The sequence below is a fragment of the Euprymna scolopes genome, chromosome 34, assembly GCF_053919585.1.
Source record: "Euprymna scolopes isolate OS-2025 chromosome 34, ASM5391958v1, whole genome shotgun sequence".
Lineage (NCBI taxonomy): Eukaryota > Metazoa > Mollusca > Cephalopoda > Sepiida > Sepiolidae > Euprymna > Euprymna scolopes.
In genome coordinates, this window is record NC_136515.1 from 35,194,727 (window position 1) to 35,211,895 (window position 17,169).

At 31.8% G+C, this 17,169-nt stretch overlaps 1 protein-coding gene across 2 annotated transcripts in view; it reads right to left on the reverse strand.

The window, feature by feature from the left end:
* Window positions 1-12,580: 12,580 nt before the first annotated feature.
* Window positions 12,581-17,169, reverse strand: part of LOC145259174 (NADH-cytochrome b5 reductase-like) — a 220,054-nt gene continuing 215,465 nt past the window's right edge. For both annotated transcript variants that reach the window (XM_080116932.1, XM_080116931.1), the window contains one exon: window positions 12,581-12,796. In XM_080116932.1, coding sequence (XP_079973058.1) covers window positions 12,602-12,796 — 195 coding nt within the window. In that variant the 3' untranslated portion in view covers window positions 12,581-12,601. The remainder of the gene's footprint in view (window positions 12,797-17,169) is intronic.

Genomic DNA, 17,169 nt, shown 5'->3' on the forward strand with positions numbered 1-17,169 from the left:
TAATAGAAATATGTCGGCAAGTAGAAATGAACATTTTGCAGTTCAAATTGCTAACATATTTCTGTACATGTTATCATTCATCCAAACTTTTACTTTTAGATTTTACTTGTTATAAACCATAGTTGATTGAGTACTTTTTCATGTTAATTTCAGTATTAAGTGACCAGTTGTTTAAGAGTGTATCGGTTAAATATTTTCACACATACATACATCTAATGTTTTATTTATATAGATGAAGAAAATTAAAAACTCAAATTATTTATGCATCTATTAGTGTTTCATCTTAATTCAACATGATTTGAAGAAATAACAAATAAGAAATGCATGTTCATATACAAAGAAGAAATGCATGTGCATATACAAATAAGAAATGTATGTTCATATACAAATAAGAAATGTATGTTCATATACAAATAAGAAATGCATGTGCATATACAAATAAGAAATGCATGTTCATATACAAATAAGAAATGCATGTTCATATACAAATAAGAAATGCATGTTCATATGCAAATAAGAAATGCATGTTCATATACAAATAAGAAATGCATGTTCATATACAAATAAGAAATGCATGTGCATATACAAATAAGAAATGTATGTTCATATACAAATAAGAAATGTATGTTCATATACAAATAAGAAATGTATGTTCATATACAAATAAGAAATGCATGTGCATATATAAATAAGAAATGTATGTTCATATACAAATAAGAAATGTATGTTCATATACAAATAAGAAATGCATGTTTATATACAAATAAGAAATGTATGTTCATATACAAATAAGAAATGTATGTTCATATACAAATAAGAAATGTATGTTCATATACAAAGAAGAAATGCATGTTCATATACAAAGAAGAAATGCATGTTCATATACAAAGAAGAAATGCATGTTCATATGCAAAGAGGAAATGCATGTTCATATGCAAAGAAGAAATGCATGTTCATATACAAATAAGAAATGCATGTTCATATCAAAAGAAGAAATGTATGTTCATATGCAAAGAAAAAATGCATGTGCACTTGCAAAGAAGAATTGCATGTTAATATACAAAGAAGAAATGCATGTTCATATACAAATAAGAAATGCATGTTCATATACAAATAAGAAATGTATGTTCATATACAAATAAGAAATGTATGTTCATATACAAAGAAGAAATGCATGTTCATATGCAAAGAAAAAATGCATGTACATATACAAAGAAGAAATGCATGTGCATATACAAAGACGATATGCATGTGCATATGCAAAGAAGAAGTACATGTTCATATGCAAAGAAGAAATGTATGTTCAAAGAAGAAATGCATGTGCACATGCAAAGAAGAGATGCATGTTCATATACAAAAAAGAAATGTATGTTCATATCCAAAGAAGAAATGCATGTTCATATGCAAAGAAGAAATGCATGTTCATATCCAAAGAAGAAATGTATGTTCATATGCAAAGAAAAAATGCATGTTCATATCAAAGAAGAAATGTATGTGCATATCCAAAGAAGAAATGCATGTTCATATGCAAAGAAAAAATGCATGTTCATATCCAAAGAAGAAATGCATGTTCATATCCAAAGAAGAAATGCATGTTCATATCCAAAGAAGAAATGCATGTTCATATACAAAGAAGAAATGCATGTGCACATGCAAAGAAGAGATGCATGTTCATATACAAAGAAGAAATGCATGTTCATATGCAAAGAAGAAATGCATGTTCATATGCAAAGAAGAAATGCATGTTCATATGCAAAGAAGAAATGCATGTTCATATCCAAAGAAGAAATGCATGTTCATATCCAAAGAAGAAATGCATGTTCATATCCAAAGAAGAAATGCATGTGCATATGAAAAGAAATAATGCATGTTCATATGCAAAGAAGAAATGCATGTTCATATCCAAAGAAGAAATGCATGTTCATATGCAAAGAAGAAATGCATGTTCATATGCAAAGAAGAAATGCATGTTCATATGCAAAGAAGAAATGCATGTTCATATCCAAAGAAGAAATGCATGTTCATATACAAAGAAGAAATGCATGTTCATATACAAAGAAGAAATGCATGTTCATATGCAAAGAAGAAATGCATGTTCATATGCAAAGAAGAAATGCATGTTCATATCCAAAGAAGAAATGCATGTGCATATGCAAAGAAGAAATGCATGTTCATATCCAAAGAAGAAATGCATGTGTATATGCAAAGAAGAAATGTATGTGCATATGCAAAGAAGAAATGCATGTTCTTATCCAAAGAAGAAAGGCATGTGCATATACAAAGAAGAAATGTATGTTCATATGAAAAGAAGAGATGCATGTGCATATCCAAAGAAGAAATGCATGTTCATATGCAAAGAAGAAATGCATGTTCATATGCAAAGAAGAAATGCATGTTCATATGCAAAGAAATGCATGTGCATATGCAAAGAAGAAATGCATGTTCATATCCAAAGAAGAAATGCATGTGCATATGCAAAGAAGAAATGCATGTTCATATACAAATAAGAAATGCATGTGCATATGCAAAGAAGAAATGCATGTGCATATGCAAAGAAGAAATGCATGTTCATATCCAAAGAAGAAATGCATGTGCATATGCAAAGAAGAAATGCATGTTCATATCCAAAGAATAAATGCATGTGCATATGCAAAGAAGAAATGCATGTTCATATCCAAAGAAGAAATGCATGTGCATATGCAAAGAAGAAATGCATGTTCATATCCAAAGAAGAAATGCATGTGCATATGCAAAGAAGAAATGCATGTGCATATGCAAAGAAGAAATGCATGTTCATATCCAAAGAAGAAATGCATGTGCATATGCAAAGAAGAAATGCATGTTCATATGCAAAGAAGAAATGCATGTGCATATGCAAAGAAGAAATGCATGTGCATATGCAAAGAAGAAATGCATGTTCATATCCAAAGAAGAAATGCATGTGCATATGCAAAGAAGAAATGCATGTGCATATGCAAAGAAGAAATGCATGTTCATATCCAAAAAAGAAATGCATGTGCATATGCAAAGAAGAAATGCATGTGCATATGCAAAGAAGAAATGCATGTTCATATCCAAAGAAGAAATGCATGTGCATATGCAAAGAAGAAATGCATGTGCATATGCAAAGAAGAAATGCATGTTCATATCCAAAGAAGAAATGCATGTTCATATCCAAAGAAGAAATGCATGTGCATATGCAAAGAAGAAATGCATGTTCATATCCAAAGAATAAATGCATGTGCATATGCAAAGAAGAAATGCATGTTCATATCCAAAGAAGAAATGCATGTGCATATGCAAAGAAGAAATGCATGTTCATATCCAAAGAAGAAATGCATGTGCATATGCAAAGAAGAAATGCATGTTCATATCCAAAGAAGAAATGCATGTGCATATGAAAAGGAGAGATGCATGTGCATATCCAAAGAATAAATGGCTGTGCATATGAAAAGAAGAGATGCATGTTCATATACAAAGAAGAAATGCATGTTCATATTCAAATAAGAAATGCATGTTCATATGCAAAGAAAAAATGCATGTTCATATGCAAAGAAGAAATGCATGTTCATATCCAAAGAAGAAATGCATGTGCATATGCAAAGAAGAAATGCATGCTCATATCCAAAGAAGAAATGCATGTGTATATGCAAAGAAGAAATGTATGTGCATATGCAAAGAAGAAATGCATGTTCTTATCCAAAGAAGAAAGGCATGTGCATATACAAAGAAGAAATGTATGTTCATATGAAAAGAAGAGATGCATGTGCATATGCAAAGAAGAAATGTATGTGCATATGCAAAGAAGAAATGCATGTTAATATACAAATAAGAAATGTATGTTCATATACAAAGAAGAAATGCATGTTCATATACAAATAAGAAATGCATGTTTATTTACAAAGAAGAAATGCATGTTCATATACAAATAAGAAATGCATGTTCATATACAAAGAAGAAATGCATGTGCATATACAAATAAGAAATGCATGTTCATATACAAATAAGAAATGCATGTTCATATACAAATAAGAAATGCATGTTCATATACAAATAAGAAATGCATGTTCATATACAAATAAGAAATGCATGTTCATATACAAAGAAGAAATGCATATTCATATACAAATAAGAAATGCATGTTCATATACAAATAAGAAATGTATGTTCATATACAAATAAGAAATGCATGTGCATATACAAATAAGAAATGCATGCTCATATACAAAAAAGAAATGCATGTTCATATACAAATAAGAAATGTATGTTCATATACAAATAAGAAATGCATGTGCATATACAAATAAGAAATGTATGTTCATATGCAAAGAAGAAATGCATATTCATATACAAATAAGAAATGTATGTGCATATACAAATAAGAAATGCATGTGGATATACAAATAAGAAATGTATGTTCATATACAAATAAGAAATGTATGTTCATATACAAATAAGAAATGCATGTTCATATACAAATAAGAAATGTATGTTCATATACAAATAAGAAATGTATGTTCATATTCAAAGAAGAAATGAATGTTCATATACAAATAAGAAATGCATGTTCATATACAAATAAGAAATGCATGTGCATATACAAATAAGAAATGTATGTTCATATACAAATAAGAAATGTATGTTCATATACAAATAAGAAATGCATGTGCATATATAAATAAGAAATGTATGTTCATATACAAATAAGAAATGTATGTTCATATACAAATAAGAAATGCATGTTTATATACAAATAAGAAATGTATGTTCATATACAAATAACAAATGTATGTTCATATACCAATAAGAAATGTATGTTCATATACAAAGAAGAAATGCATGTTCATATGCAAAGAAGAAATGCATGTTCATATACAAAGAAGAAATGCAAGTTCATATGCAAAGAGGAAATGCATGTTCATATGCAAAGAAGAAATGCATGTTCATATACAAATAAGAAATGCATGTTCATATCCAAAGAAGAAATGTATGTTCATATGCAAAGAAAAAATGCATGTGCACTTGCAAAGAAGAATTGCATGTTAATATACAAAGAAGAAATGCATGTTCATATACAAATAAGAAATGCATGTGCACTTGCAAAGAAGAAATGTATGTTCATATACAAAGAAGAAATGCATGTTCATATGCAAAGAAAAAATGCATGTACATATACAAAGAAGAAATGCATGTGCATATACAAAGACGATATGCATGTGCATATGCAAAGAAGAAGTACATGTGCATATGCAAAGAAGAAATGTATGTTCAAAGAAGAAATGCATGTGCACATGCAAAGACGAGATGCATGTTCATAAAAAAAAAAGAAATGTATGTTCATATCCAAAGAAGAAATGCATGTTCATATGCAAAGAAGAAATGCATGTTCATATCAAAGAAGAAATGTATGTGCATATGAAAAGAAGAAATGTATGTTCATATGCAAAGAAGAAATGCATGTTCATATCCAAAGAAAAAATGCATGTTCATATCCAAAGAAGAAATGCATGTTCATATCCAAAGAAGAAATGCATGTGCATATGAAAAGAAAAAATGCATGTTCATATGCAAAGAAGAAATGCATGTTCATATCCAAAGAAGAAATGCATGTTCATATGCAAAGAAAAAATGCATGTTCATATCCAAAGAAGAAATGCATGTTCATATCCAAAGAAGAAATGCATGTTCATATCCAAAGAAGAAATGCATGTTCATATCCAAAGAAGAAATGCATGTTCATATACAAAGAAGAAATGCATGTTCATATAAAAAGAAGAAATGCATGTTCATATGCAAAGAAGAAATGCATGTTCATATGCAAAGAAGAAATGCATGTTCATATGCAAAGACGAAATGCATGTTCATATCCAAAGAAGAAATGCATGTTCATATCCAAAGAAGAAATGCATGTGCATATGAAAAGAAAAAATGCATGTTCATATGCAAAGAAGAAATGCATGTTCATATCCAAAGAAGAAATGCATGTTCATATGCAAAGAAGAAATGCATGTTCATATGCAAAGAAGAAATGCATGTTCATATGCAAAGAAGAAATGCATGTTCATATCCAAAGAAGAAATGCATGTTCATATACAAAGAAGAAATGCATGTTCATATACAAAGAAGAAATGCATGTTCATATGCAAAGAAGAAATGCATGTTCATATCCAAAGAAGAAATGCATGTTCATATACAAAGAAGAAATGCATGTTCATATCCAAAGAAGAAATGCATGTGCATATGAAAAGAAGAAATGCATGTTCATATCCAAAGAAGAAATGCATGTGCATATGCAAAGAAGAAATGCATGTTCATATCCAAAGAAGAAATGCATGTGTATATGCAAAGAAGAAATGTATGTGCATATGCAAAGAAGAAATGCCTGTTCTTATCCAAAGAAGAAAGGCATGTGCATATACAAAGAAGAAATGTATGTTCATATGAAAAGAAGAGATGCATGTGCATATGCAAAGAAGAAATGTATGTGCATATGCAAAGAAGAAATGCATGTGCATATGCAAAGAAGAAATGCATGTTCATATGCAAAGAAGAAATGCATGTTCATATACAAAGAAGAAATGCATGTTCATATGCAAAGAAGAAATGCATGTGCATATGAAAAGAAGAAATGCATATGCATATACAAAGAAGAAATGCATGTTCATATCCAAAGAAGAAATGCATGTTCATATGAAAAGAAGAAATGCATATGCATATACAAATAAGAAATGCATGTTCATATACAAATAAGAAATGCATATGCATATACAAATAAGAAATGCATGTTCATATCCAAAGAAGAAATGCATGTTCATATCCAAAGAAGAAATGCATGTGCATATGAAAAGAAGAAATGCATATGCATATACAAAGAAGAAATGCATGTTCATATACAAATAAGAAATGCATATGCATATACAAAGAAGAAATGCATGTTCATATCCAAAGAAGAAATGCATGTTCATATGCAAAGAAGAAATGCATGTGCATATGAAAAGAAGAAATGCATATGCATATACAAAGAAGAAATGCATGTTCATATGCAAATAAAAAATGCATATGCATATACAAAGAAGAAATGCATGTTCATATGCAAAGAAGAAATGCATGTTCATATACAAAGAAGAAATGCATGTTCATATGCAAATAAGAAATGCATGTGCATATGAAAAGAAGAAATGCATATGCATATACAAAGAAGAAATGCATGTTCATATACAAAGAAGAAATGCATGTTCATATACAAATAAGAAATGCATGTGCATATGCAAAGAAGAAATGCATGTGCATATGCAAAGAAGAAATGCAAGTTCATATGAAAAGAAGCAATGCATGTGCATATGCAAAGAAGAAATGCATGTGCATATGCAAAGAAGAAATGCATGTTCATATCCAAAGAAGAAATGCATGTGCATATGCAAAGAAGAAATGCATGTTCATATGCAAAGAAGAAATGCATGTTCATATGAAAAGAAGAAATGCAAGTTCATATGAAAAGAAGAAATGCAAGTTCATATGAAAAGAAGAAATGCATGTGCATATGCAAAGAAGAAATGCATGTTCATATGCAAAGAAGAAATGCAAGTTCATATGAAAAGAAGAAATGCAAGTTCATATGAAAAGAAGAAATGCATGTGCATATGCAAAGAAGAAATGCATGTGCATATGCAAAGAAGAAATGCATGTTTATATCCAAAGAAGAAATGCATGTGCATATGCAAAGAAGAAATGCATGTTCATATACAAATAAGAAATGCATGTGCATATGCAAAGAATAAATGCATGTTCATATGCAAAGAAGAAATGCATGTTCATATGCAAAGAAGAAATGCATGTTCATATGCAAAGAAGAAATGCATGTGCATATACAAAGAAAGAAATGCATGTTCATATGCAAAGAAGAAATGCATGTGAATATGCAAAGAAGAAATGCATGTTCATATGAAAAGGAGAGATGCATGTGCATATCCAAAGAATAAATGGCTGTGCATATGAAAAGAAGAGATGCATGTTCATATACAAAGAAGAAATGCATGTTCATATACAAATAAGAAATGCATGTTCATATGCAAAGAAAAAATGCATGTGCATATGAAAAGGAGAGATGCATATGCATATACAAAGAAAGAAATGCATGTTTATATGCAAAGAAGAAATGCATGTTCATATGCAAAGAAGAAATGCATGTGCATATACAAAGAAAGAAATGCATGTTCATATGCAAAGAAGAAATGCATATGCATATACAGATAAGAAATGCATGTGCATATGAAAAGAAGAAGTGCATGTTCATGTGCAAAGAAGAAATGCATGTGCGCTTGCAAAGAAGAAATGCATGTGCATATGCAAAGGAAAAATGCATATTCATATGCAAAGAATAAATGCATGTGCATATACAAAGAAGAAGTTCATGTTCATATGCAAAGAAGAAATGCATGTGCATATACAAAGAAGAAATGCATGTGCATATGCAAAGAAGAAATGCATGTTCATGTGCAAAGAAGAAATGCATGTGCGCTTGCAAAGAAGAAATGCATGTGCATATGCAAAGAAGAAGTGCATGGTCATATGCAAATAAGAAATGCATGTGCATATGCAAAGAAGAAATGCATGTTCATATGCAAAGATGAAACGCATGTGCATATGCAAAGAAGAAATGCATGTTCATATGCAAAGAAGAAATGCATATTCATATACAAATAAGAAATGCATGTTCATATGCAAAGAAAAAATACATGTGCTGACATGCACTGTAGCATGTGAAGAGGAGTAAGTTATTGAAACTCTATTGCATTTAAGAGTTTGTAGTAAATTCAGTAACGGAAGGGAGAGTAATGCCACAGTGCAAAAGGTTCTCAGTACGTTTCACAACAAGTGGGGAATAAGGAAAGGATTAATTACGGAATTATTTTCGTAGATAAACATTTCCAGAATAAAAGATGTCTGAATTTCATAAAACCATGTTTGATTTGTGTTCCTTGATCACTCATTAGCAATAACACACATGTGCACAAATATGTGTCTATGTTAAAAGACAATGTGTTTTTATGAAAAGGGTACGCATATGTACATAAGTCTACAGCGAACTGTGAAAGAATAAAGTGTTATGGCCAAACTAAGAAGCCTTTCAATGGACTTTTGTGATCTCAAATTTCATCAACCAATTTATTGGGATTTGATTTCTTATAGAAGTAAACTAGTCGATTGCAAAAACAGTTGTATGTTTCTGGGAGAACTAAATAGGATCATTAATACTAAACAAACATACTCAAGGTCATGCATTAGTCAGGATATTCTATTACAGCGATATATAACCCACACAACTAAGAAAGTTAACACAAAGCAAAAACGACAAATGACAAAGTACAAACGCAGATGAACAATTATACAAGAAATGTATTCATTCTATGATTACAGGAGGAAAAAGACATAGAAGAACTGGAGAAAGTCGATCGACAAAGATTCTGGAATCAAGAAGGTTGAAGAACTGAAAATGTACCTGGACAGCAGCAGAAACTAGATGGAAAAGGATGTGAGGTGCAGGATAACTGAAAGGGATGTGGAAACTGGATAATGGATAGCATGGAGTGATGTCACCTGGAGACTGATGTGGATGTTAAAAGTATGTTGAGGTGTCTTAGGTAGGTTTGATCCATGTGGATAGCTGGATCAACAGGAACAGAGATTGCAGGGAAGGCTCGATCTGGCAGCCGAGCATCGACATTCACTGCAACAGACGGCCAGATGTTGACGGGCACTGGAACAGGATGCCAGATGCTGCTGGGCACTAAAACAGGGATCCGGAGACTGTGAGCAAGAAGCCACTGAAAGTTGTTGGAGCATGAGGCGCTGGAAACTGCGGGAGTGAGCTGGAGCTGGAGACTGCAGGAGTGAGTAAATTGAAGCCTGCTGAATTCATTTAGAAAGAACCTCATTATAGTGGACGTGCCTAGGTCACAATAATTAACTATAATTAATTAATGGCTGAATTTGTTGCAAGCAAAAATATGGGATGTTACTTGATAGTATTTTGATAGTCTTTAGTCAACAATTAGATGCTGGTATTTTTGACTGCAAGTAAAAAAATTGAACCGCACGTGTATTAAGGTTCAATGATGTTTTTTAAACATAGCTGAATGCCCACGTGTTTTTGGAAATGGCGGAAAAAGGTTTGTTTCAATCGATTTTTAGAGAATAATAAACTACTACGACTAGTTTTAATAAAAAGAATATTAAATGGATTTTAAATTAATATAAAAAAATAAAATCAGAATTTTAGGGAATGTTTTCACCAAAATCTTTGATTTTATTTTCTTATATTAGTAAAAATTATTAGTGAGTTAGGAAAAAGTGAGTTTGCAAAGCTAGTTAAATTTAAAAAATAAAAAGATAAAAAGATAAAATCCAAAATTAGTTTTTCTATTCGTCCCCCCCTCACCCCTCTCTCTCTCACAGATTTTCCAAAATCTCAGTATCCTGTATATCAAATTTCGAGTCTGTAGACTAAAAATTGACAGAGTTATTTCGTAGGGAAATGTACACACACACACACACACACACACACACACACGTTCACTTTTATAAATATACTAGCATGGGTGCCCGGCGTTTCCCGAGTGTTTGGAGGTGTATGCTGAGCAAAAAAAAAAACAAACAAAAAAAAACACGGTCAATTTTTTTTAAATTTGACCCCTATTATGACCCCTTAACATTTATTGTTTTGGGCTCAAATCAAGTTATTAAGTTAGATCCATATCCAAGGAACCTATATCTAAAATTTCAAGTGTTTAGACCCCAAATTGTCTGAGGAGTTTGGTAGAGTTCTCAAAGATGAAATCGTTGAACTTTGACACCTTAACAGCCAAATTTCTGGTCGAAAACCGATCACATAGATTTTCCCAGATCTCAGTACCCTGTATATCAAATTTCGAGCCTGTAGACCAAAAATTGACAGAGTTATTGCGTAGGGAGATCATGCTGTTTGAATAGGGTTGTTTGGGATCATGTTGTTTCAATGGGGTTGTTCGGGATCATGTTGTTTCAATAGGGTTGTTCGGGATCATGTTGTTTCAATAGGGTTGTTCGGGATCATGCTGTTTCAATAGGGGAATCATGTTGTTTCGATGGGGTTCTTCGGGATCATACATCAATAAGGTTGTTCGGGATTGATTTGTTTTGATAGGTTTATTCGGGATCAGTTTGTTGCGATGGGGTTGTTCGGGATCATGTATTGATAGGGTTATTCGGGATTGTGTTGTTTCGATAAGGTTATTCAGGATTATGTTGTTTCGATGGGGTTGTTCGGGATTGTGTAGGGTTTTTTTGACAGAGATGTTCAGGATCATATCAACAGAGTTGCTCCGGATCGTATTGGGTTGTGTCGACAGAATTGTTTGGGACTGTGTTGGATCATGTAGACGGAATTGTGTTGTTTCATGCCAGGTCTTGGCAATGGAAGCGTTCAGTTTATGTTTATTATCCAGTTGATTTGACAGTTGTTGCAGTCGTATTATCGCGTGTGATAACAATTTTTTTTCGACTCTCTACCCACGGAAGCCACACTTTTTTCAATTAATTTAATTTTAAAAGTTAAAATTATAAGCATTTGGAATTTAAAAAGGTGTGAAGCGTTTTTGCTTAAGTCATGTTTGTAATTAAACAGTGAACAAAAAAGCAATACAAAATATACAATGAGAAATAAATTTATGATAAATTCACCATATTTGTCAACATAATTCTGCGAACATCATGGTTACATTGCTAAAAAAAACGTAAACAAAGACTTAACTTATATTCACAAATTCATCCAAGTAAGCAGGCAACACCTTCTTCAAAAGCACAGATTCAAATCGTAAAAAATCTCATATATGAAAAAATAATATAAAATGAATTTTATAGTGTTACAATCGAATCTGTATAAAAAAAAAATCCATTTCGAATTAACTATACAAATCGATGTCAAGTTACCACATATTTAATATACACAAAATTGAGTTTAATACAAAGTAATAAATAAAGTATTACTTATTTCTTCCTTATATATATATATAGAGGAGAGAGAGAGAGAGACAGAGAGAGAGAGAGAGAGAGAGAGAGAGATACTATTCCTTCCTATAGTAATTTTAATTTATTATATACAACACTTTTAACTCTCTCTCTCTCATTTGATGTTTAAACATTTGTAACCCAATTGTTGTTGTGTCCGCTGCAGTGGGGATATTTCTAGAAGGGCTGTTATATCCTGGTATAGCACAACCGGCTCCCTAGTTGTATACGGACAGTCATCTCTTTCAAATAAAGAGGTTAATCTGGTGGTGAACTTGACGATTTTTTTGTCCCATTCGATACATCCATCCGCAACCTCGATTTTATAAACATCTGTCAAACTCAGCTAGGATCAAATTTGATTGATGTCACACTTTTTATCATCAAGCTGTCTCGACCATGTTTGAATAACACCTTTTCGATTCTAGTGTCTATCCACATGAACCATAAAAATCAGACATAACCCCCCCCCCCAATTGTGGTGAACTTCATATCCCACAAAAGGGGTGCCACATTTTTACAAGTTAACAAAGAATTAGATAATGGAAGCTTTTATTTAAAATATGAAACATTGTGATTCTGTGATTTTCAAATCCAGAAGAAAATTAAGCATGTCTTTATTAAATGAACATGAACCACAAACAAGAAAATATGTGTTGTGAAAATCTGTAATCTCAGTTTTCAGCAATTCCTTTGTGATTCGACCAAAATGTAAATTTTCTTTGCAAAATCCGACAGATTCTGGATTTTCCTGAAATAAAATAGAATGAAAAGGATTAATATATATACCATGGAGTAACACGATATATATATATATATATATATATATATATATATACTAGCAAAAGTACCCACCGTTGACTGCGTTCAAAAACAGCCTACAGAAAATGGACTTTGATTTATGAAAGCATGATAGGTTATGAAAAGGAAGGGTTGTAAAGAGATAGCTTCGAATTTGGGGGTATCAAATTTTATAATGAAAGTAAAAATAAAATAGATAAATCCCATAATTTATTATACCATACCTGTTCACGCTGAAACACTTATCACAATATTCTGTGGATCTATATTAAAGGACCTTGTTAAACTTTGTGACATATTTCCATTCTATGGAGGCCAGGCGCGAACGAACACCCCATAATTTTATTATACCATATTTCTTCAAACTGAAACATAATTATCAAAGTATACTTATGCAGATAGATATGAAAAGTCTTTATTAAAGTTTGTGCCTATTTCCATTATATGGAGGCCAGGCGCGAACGCTGACCCCACAATTTTATTTTACCATCCCTATTTAAGTTAAAACATACTTATCAAAGTATTATTATGTACATCTATATCAAAAACACTTGTAAACGTTTTTTTTTTTATTTTTAAATTTTTTATTTCCATACTTTGTGGACCAGGTGCATATGCAGACCCCACAATTTTAATGAATCATCATCATACTAGATCAAACATACCCATTCCTGTGTCTCGATACATTTTCTATCATTATATGTGATCAGTTTTCTATAATAGTCAACCATATAGGAGCCTATTCGTGACCAGACACACAGACGTTCAGCTTTATATATATATGTTTGTTTTGGTTTGTTTTAGCGATATGTTTTTAATGGATTCAATTATTTAAGAAAGTGCATTTTTACCTAAATGCGAGTTGGGAATAATTTTCCCTTTAACCAATTTGGTACTCCCACATGGGGAGCGGTATATATATTATTTTTAAAATATAATTATCAACTGATGTGTGTTTCGTCATCTACGACTCATCAGAGTGGCTGAATCTTGCTATATTCAGCCACTCTGATGAATTGTAGGTAACAAAACACTTGTCAGTGGATAATTATATTATATTATATATATATATATATATATATATATATATATATATATATATATATATATATATGCCAGGTATTTGAGAAATGTAATGCAAAAATTCAGGATTATGTTCAATATATTAATTAATAAAAAAGATTCCCATGAATAGAATATCAGAAATGATTAGTTTCATATTTACAGGTCATAGACCTAGATCTTTATTATTCACATCTATCATGTACCATGTGTGTGATAGGGCACTGTTATTTTTAAATATGGAATCGATAATCATTATCCCTGATACTGCATCATAGGTGAAAGAAACCTGGGTGTCATGTTAGTACATACACCAACAAAACTATGAAAAAATAACCAAAATATAAAAGCTGTGAGGGTTCAAAAGAAGGATCTTAGGATCATGATTGACGGAGACTTCTTTAATAGCCAACATGTGGAACCTGGTTAGCATCTTGCAAAAGTTGATCCATCTTATTTCAGGTGACAGAATACAAAATCAAACCATTCTTGGCTCCTCAGCTATCAATTCTCTAGAATTGGATTTAAATTTTTTGTCAAGCTAAGCATTTCTGACAAACATCATCGAGTAGTGCTATCAAACTCACAAACCAGAATTGGCTAGACATTCGTGTGACCGAGCTCATAATCGGTCAAAGTAGACTGTGATAGAGACACTGTAATTTGTATTGTTTGGATTATTCAGAGTATATTTTTATGCTTATTTCTTTAAATGTCTAAAACATGTATCTAGTTTAATATATTCTTTAGTCTAAGATAATATTCGAACCTGCGTATTGACATTATAAAAACTGTTGCCTTAGAAATTTGTACTATCAACCAAACACATGGAAAAACTAAAAAAACACCATAACTTTTTTTTACCATTTACTTCAATTTCATATGGGGCATACTGAAATAAAATTAACTACAAAAACATACTTTCATGAATAAAATTAAAGATATAAAAAATTTGAACACAATAAACGATGGAAGATTGATTTAATATTTCAATATTTTGTTGCCTAACTGCCCTTATTTGTAACTGTTCCTCACCAGAATCAATTTGATAATTATCACAAGTGCCTTCTTCCCATTCCACATTTTGATTTTAATCTTAACCCCAACCCCCTCATATATGACCTTTCCAATCATCAATATTTTGAAAAATATTTTATCACTTTCAAGATTTGTCAGGATATTAAAATCATCTATCTTCTCCATAGAAAACCTGTTTGTGGCCAAAAATTCCATTTTGTTCCATCTAACTAAAGTTCTTTGCCAATAATTCTGGTGCCTTTTAGTCAACAAAGGTGCTTTCTATAAAGTAGACGATTTTGAACTACATGCATGCAGGTCATTCATTATGGAGATTGAGGGGAAATTCTGTGCATTTTGTAGGCAGAATATTCAGGAGTATTTATAGTTTATAGAGTATGTGTATGTTTCAGGTTACCAAGTAAGATCTCTTAATACATATAAAAACTAGACAAAACTAGACTCCTAAGAAGAGAAAGAAAGTAGATAAAATTATACACCTAAAAAACGCTAGTCCAAATTATACACCTAACAAATTATGCATATACAAACCGCTTGTCCAAATTATACATAAAAAACACTTGATGCCTTCGTTCAGTCTCGAAAGACAAAGGTTACCCTCCATAAGGGCAGCTGCATGTGTAATTGTGTGGTAAAAGTGGTGCAATCCACAACCACACCTCTCCTGAATTGGCACTGCTCGAGTCCAATGACAACATGAAGTCCAGGATGACTCGAAGCAATGCTAAGATAAGCGGAGAGCACATGCAGCACCTGGCAGTCTCAAATGGTCACCCATCTGGTACTGGCCAAGCTCATGGTTGCTTCACTTCGGTGATCTGACGGGAACAGTGTGTCAAACATGATCATGCCGTAAACACTAGTCCAAATTAAACACAAAATCTAGACCACATACACATGAGTATCATAAATTAGAAAAAAAGTGCTCGATTGTAAGTTCACAAGAGCTGATATTAATTCATTTAAATACTATAGATTACTATATCCGTTTAATATGTATATCAATTAGAACACATTATACAATACATAGTCTAGACTAAATTATCCATATAAAAATTAAAGCCCAATAACAATATATATTTATTAAAACACGGAAATTTATGAGATCACTTTTAAAAGAAAAATTTCAGTTAAACGTAAAAGTACTTCAAAATATATATTACGCATATAATTTTACTTCAACATTGCTCAATAAGTGAGGAAACAGAGTAGCATAAAAAATGTACTTTTAACAAGTCAGCTACACAGAAACGTTGATTCCCTAAAGGAATTTTCTGAATCAATTTGCATGTACATGCCATTTTTAAAAATGCTCCTTTTCACTCCAAACATTTGGAACGCGAGATCATGCCTAACAGGGTACTGTGGGGAGTTGTGCAGAGAGAAACCTGTTAACATTACATTTAAACTTCTACAGTTTAGTACAATCAGGGAAGTAGGAAACAGGAAGAGAATTCCAAGGTCTAGCAAGCCAAGAGAAGAACCTATTAAAGTAGGTTTCCCAGCATCTAGGAACCTCAACAGTACAGTGGGATTTTGCTGCTTGTTGGATTAGACGGGAGAATGCATGTCGAGGTGGCAAAAGTGTAATGAGCTCATCAGAGCACATTCCATTAAAGTATTTGTCATTCGTTCATACTATATATGTGTGTGTGTGTGTGTGTGTGTGTGTGTGTGTGTGTGTGTGTATATCTATAATATAAAGCTGAATGGGTGTGTGTGTCTGGTCACGAATAGGCTCCTATATGGTGGACTATTATAAAAAACTGATTACATATAATGATAGATGTATCGAGACACAGGAATGGGTATGTTTGATCTGGCAGAACGGTAGTTCATTAAAATTGTGGAGTCTGCGTTCGCACCTGGTCCACAAAGTATGGAAATAAAATTTAAAAATTAAAAAAAAAAAAACGTTTACAAGTGTTTTTGATATAGATGCACATAAGAATAATTTGATAGGTATGTTTTATCTTAAATAGGGATGGTATAATAAAATTGTGGGGTCTGCATTCGCGCCTGGCCTCCATAGAATGGAAATAGGCACAAACTTTAATAAAGACTTTTCATATCTATCTGCGTAAGTATACTGTGATAATTATGTTTCAGTTTGAAGAAATATGGTATAATAAAATTATGGGGGGTTCGTTCGCACCTGACCTCCATAGAATGGAAATATGTCACAAAGTTTAACAAGGTTTTTTTATATAGATCCACAAAATA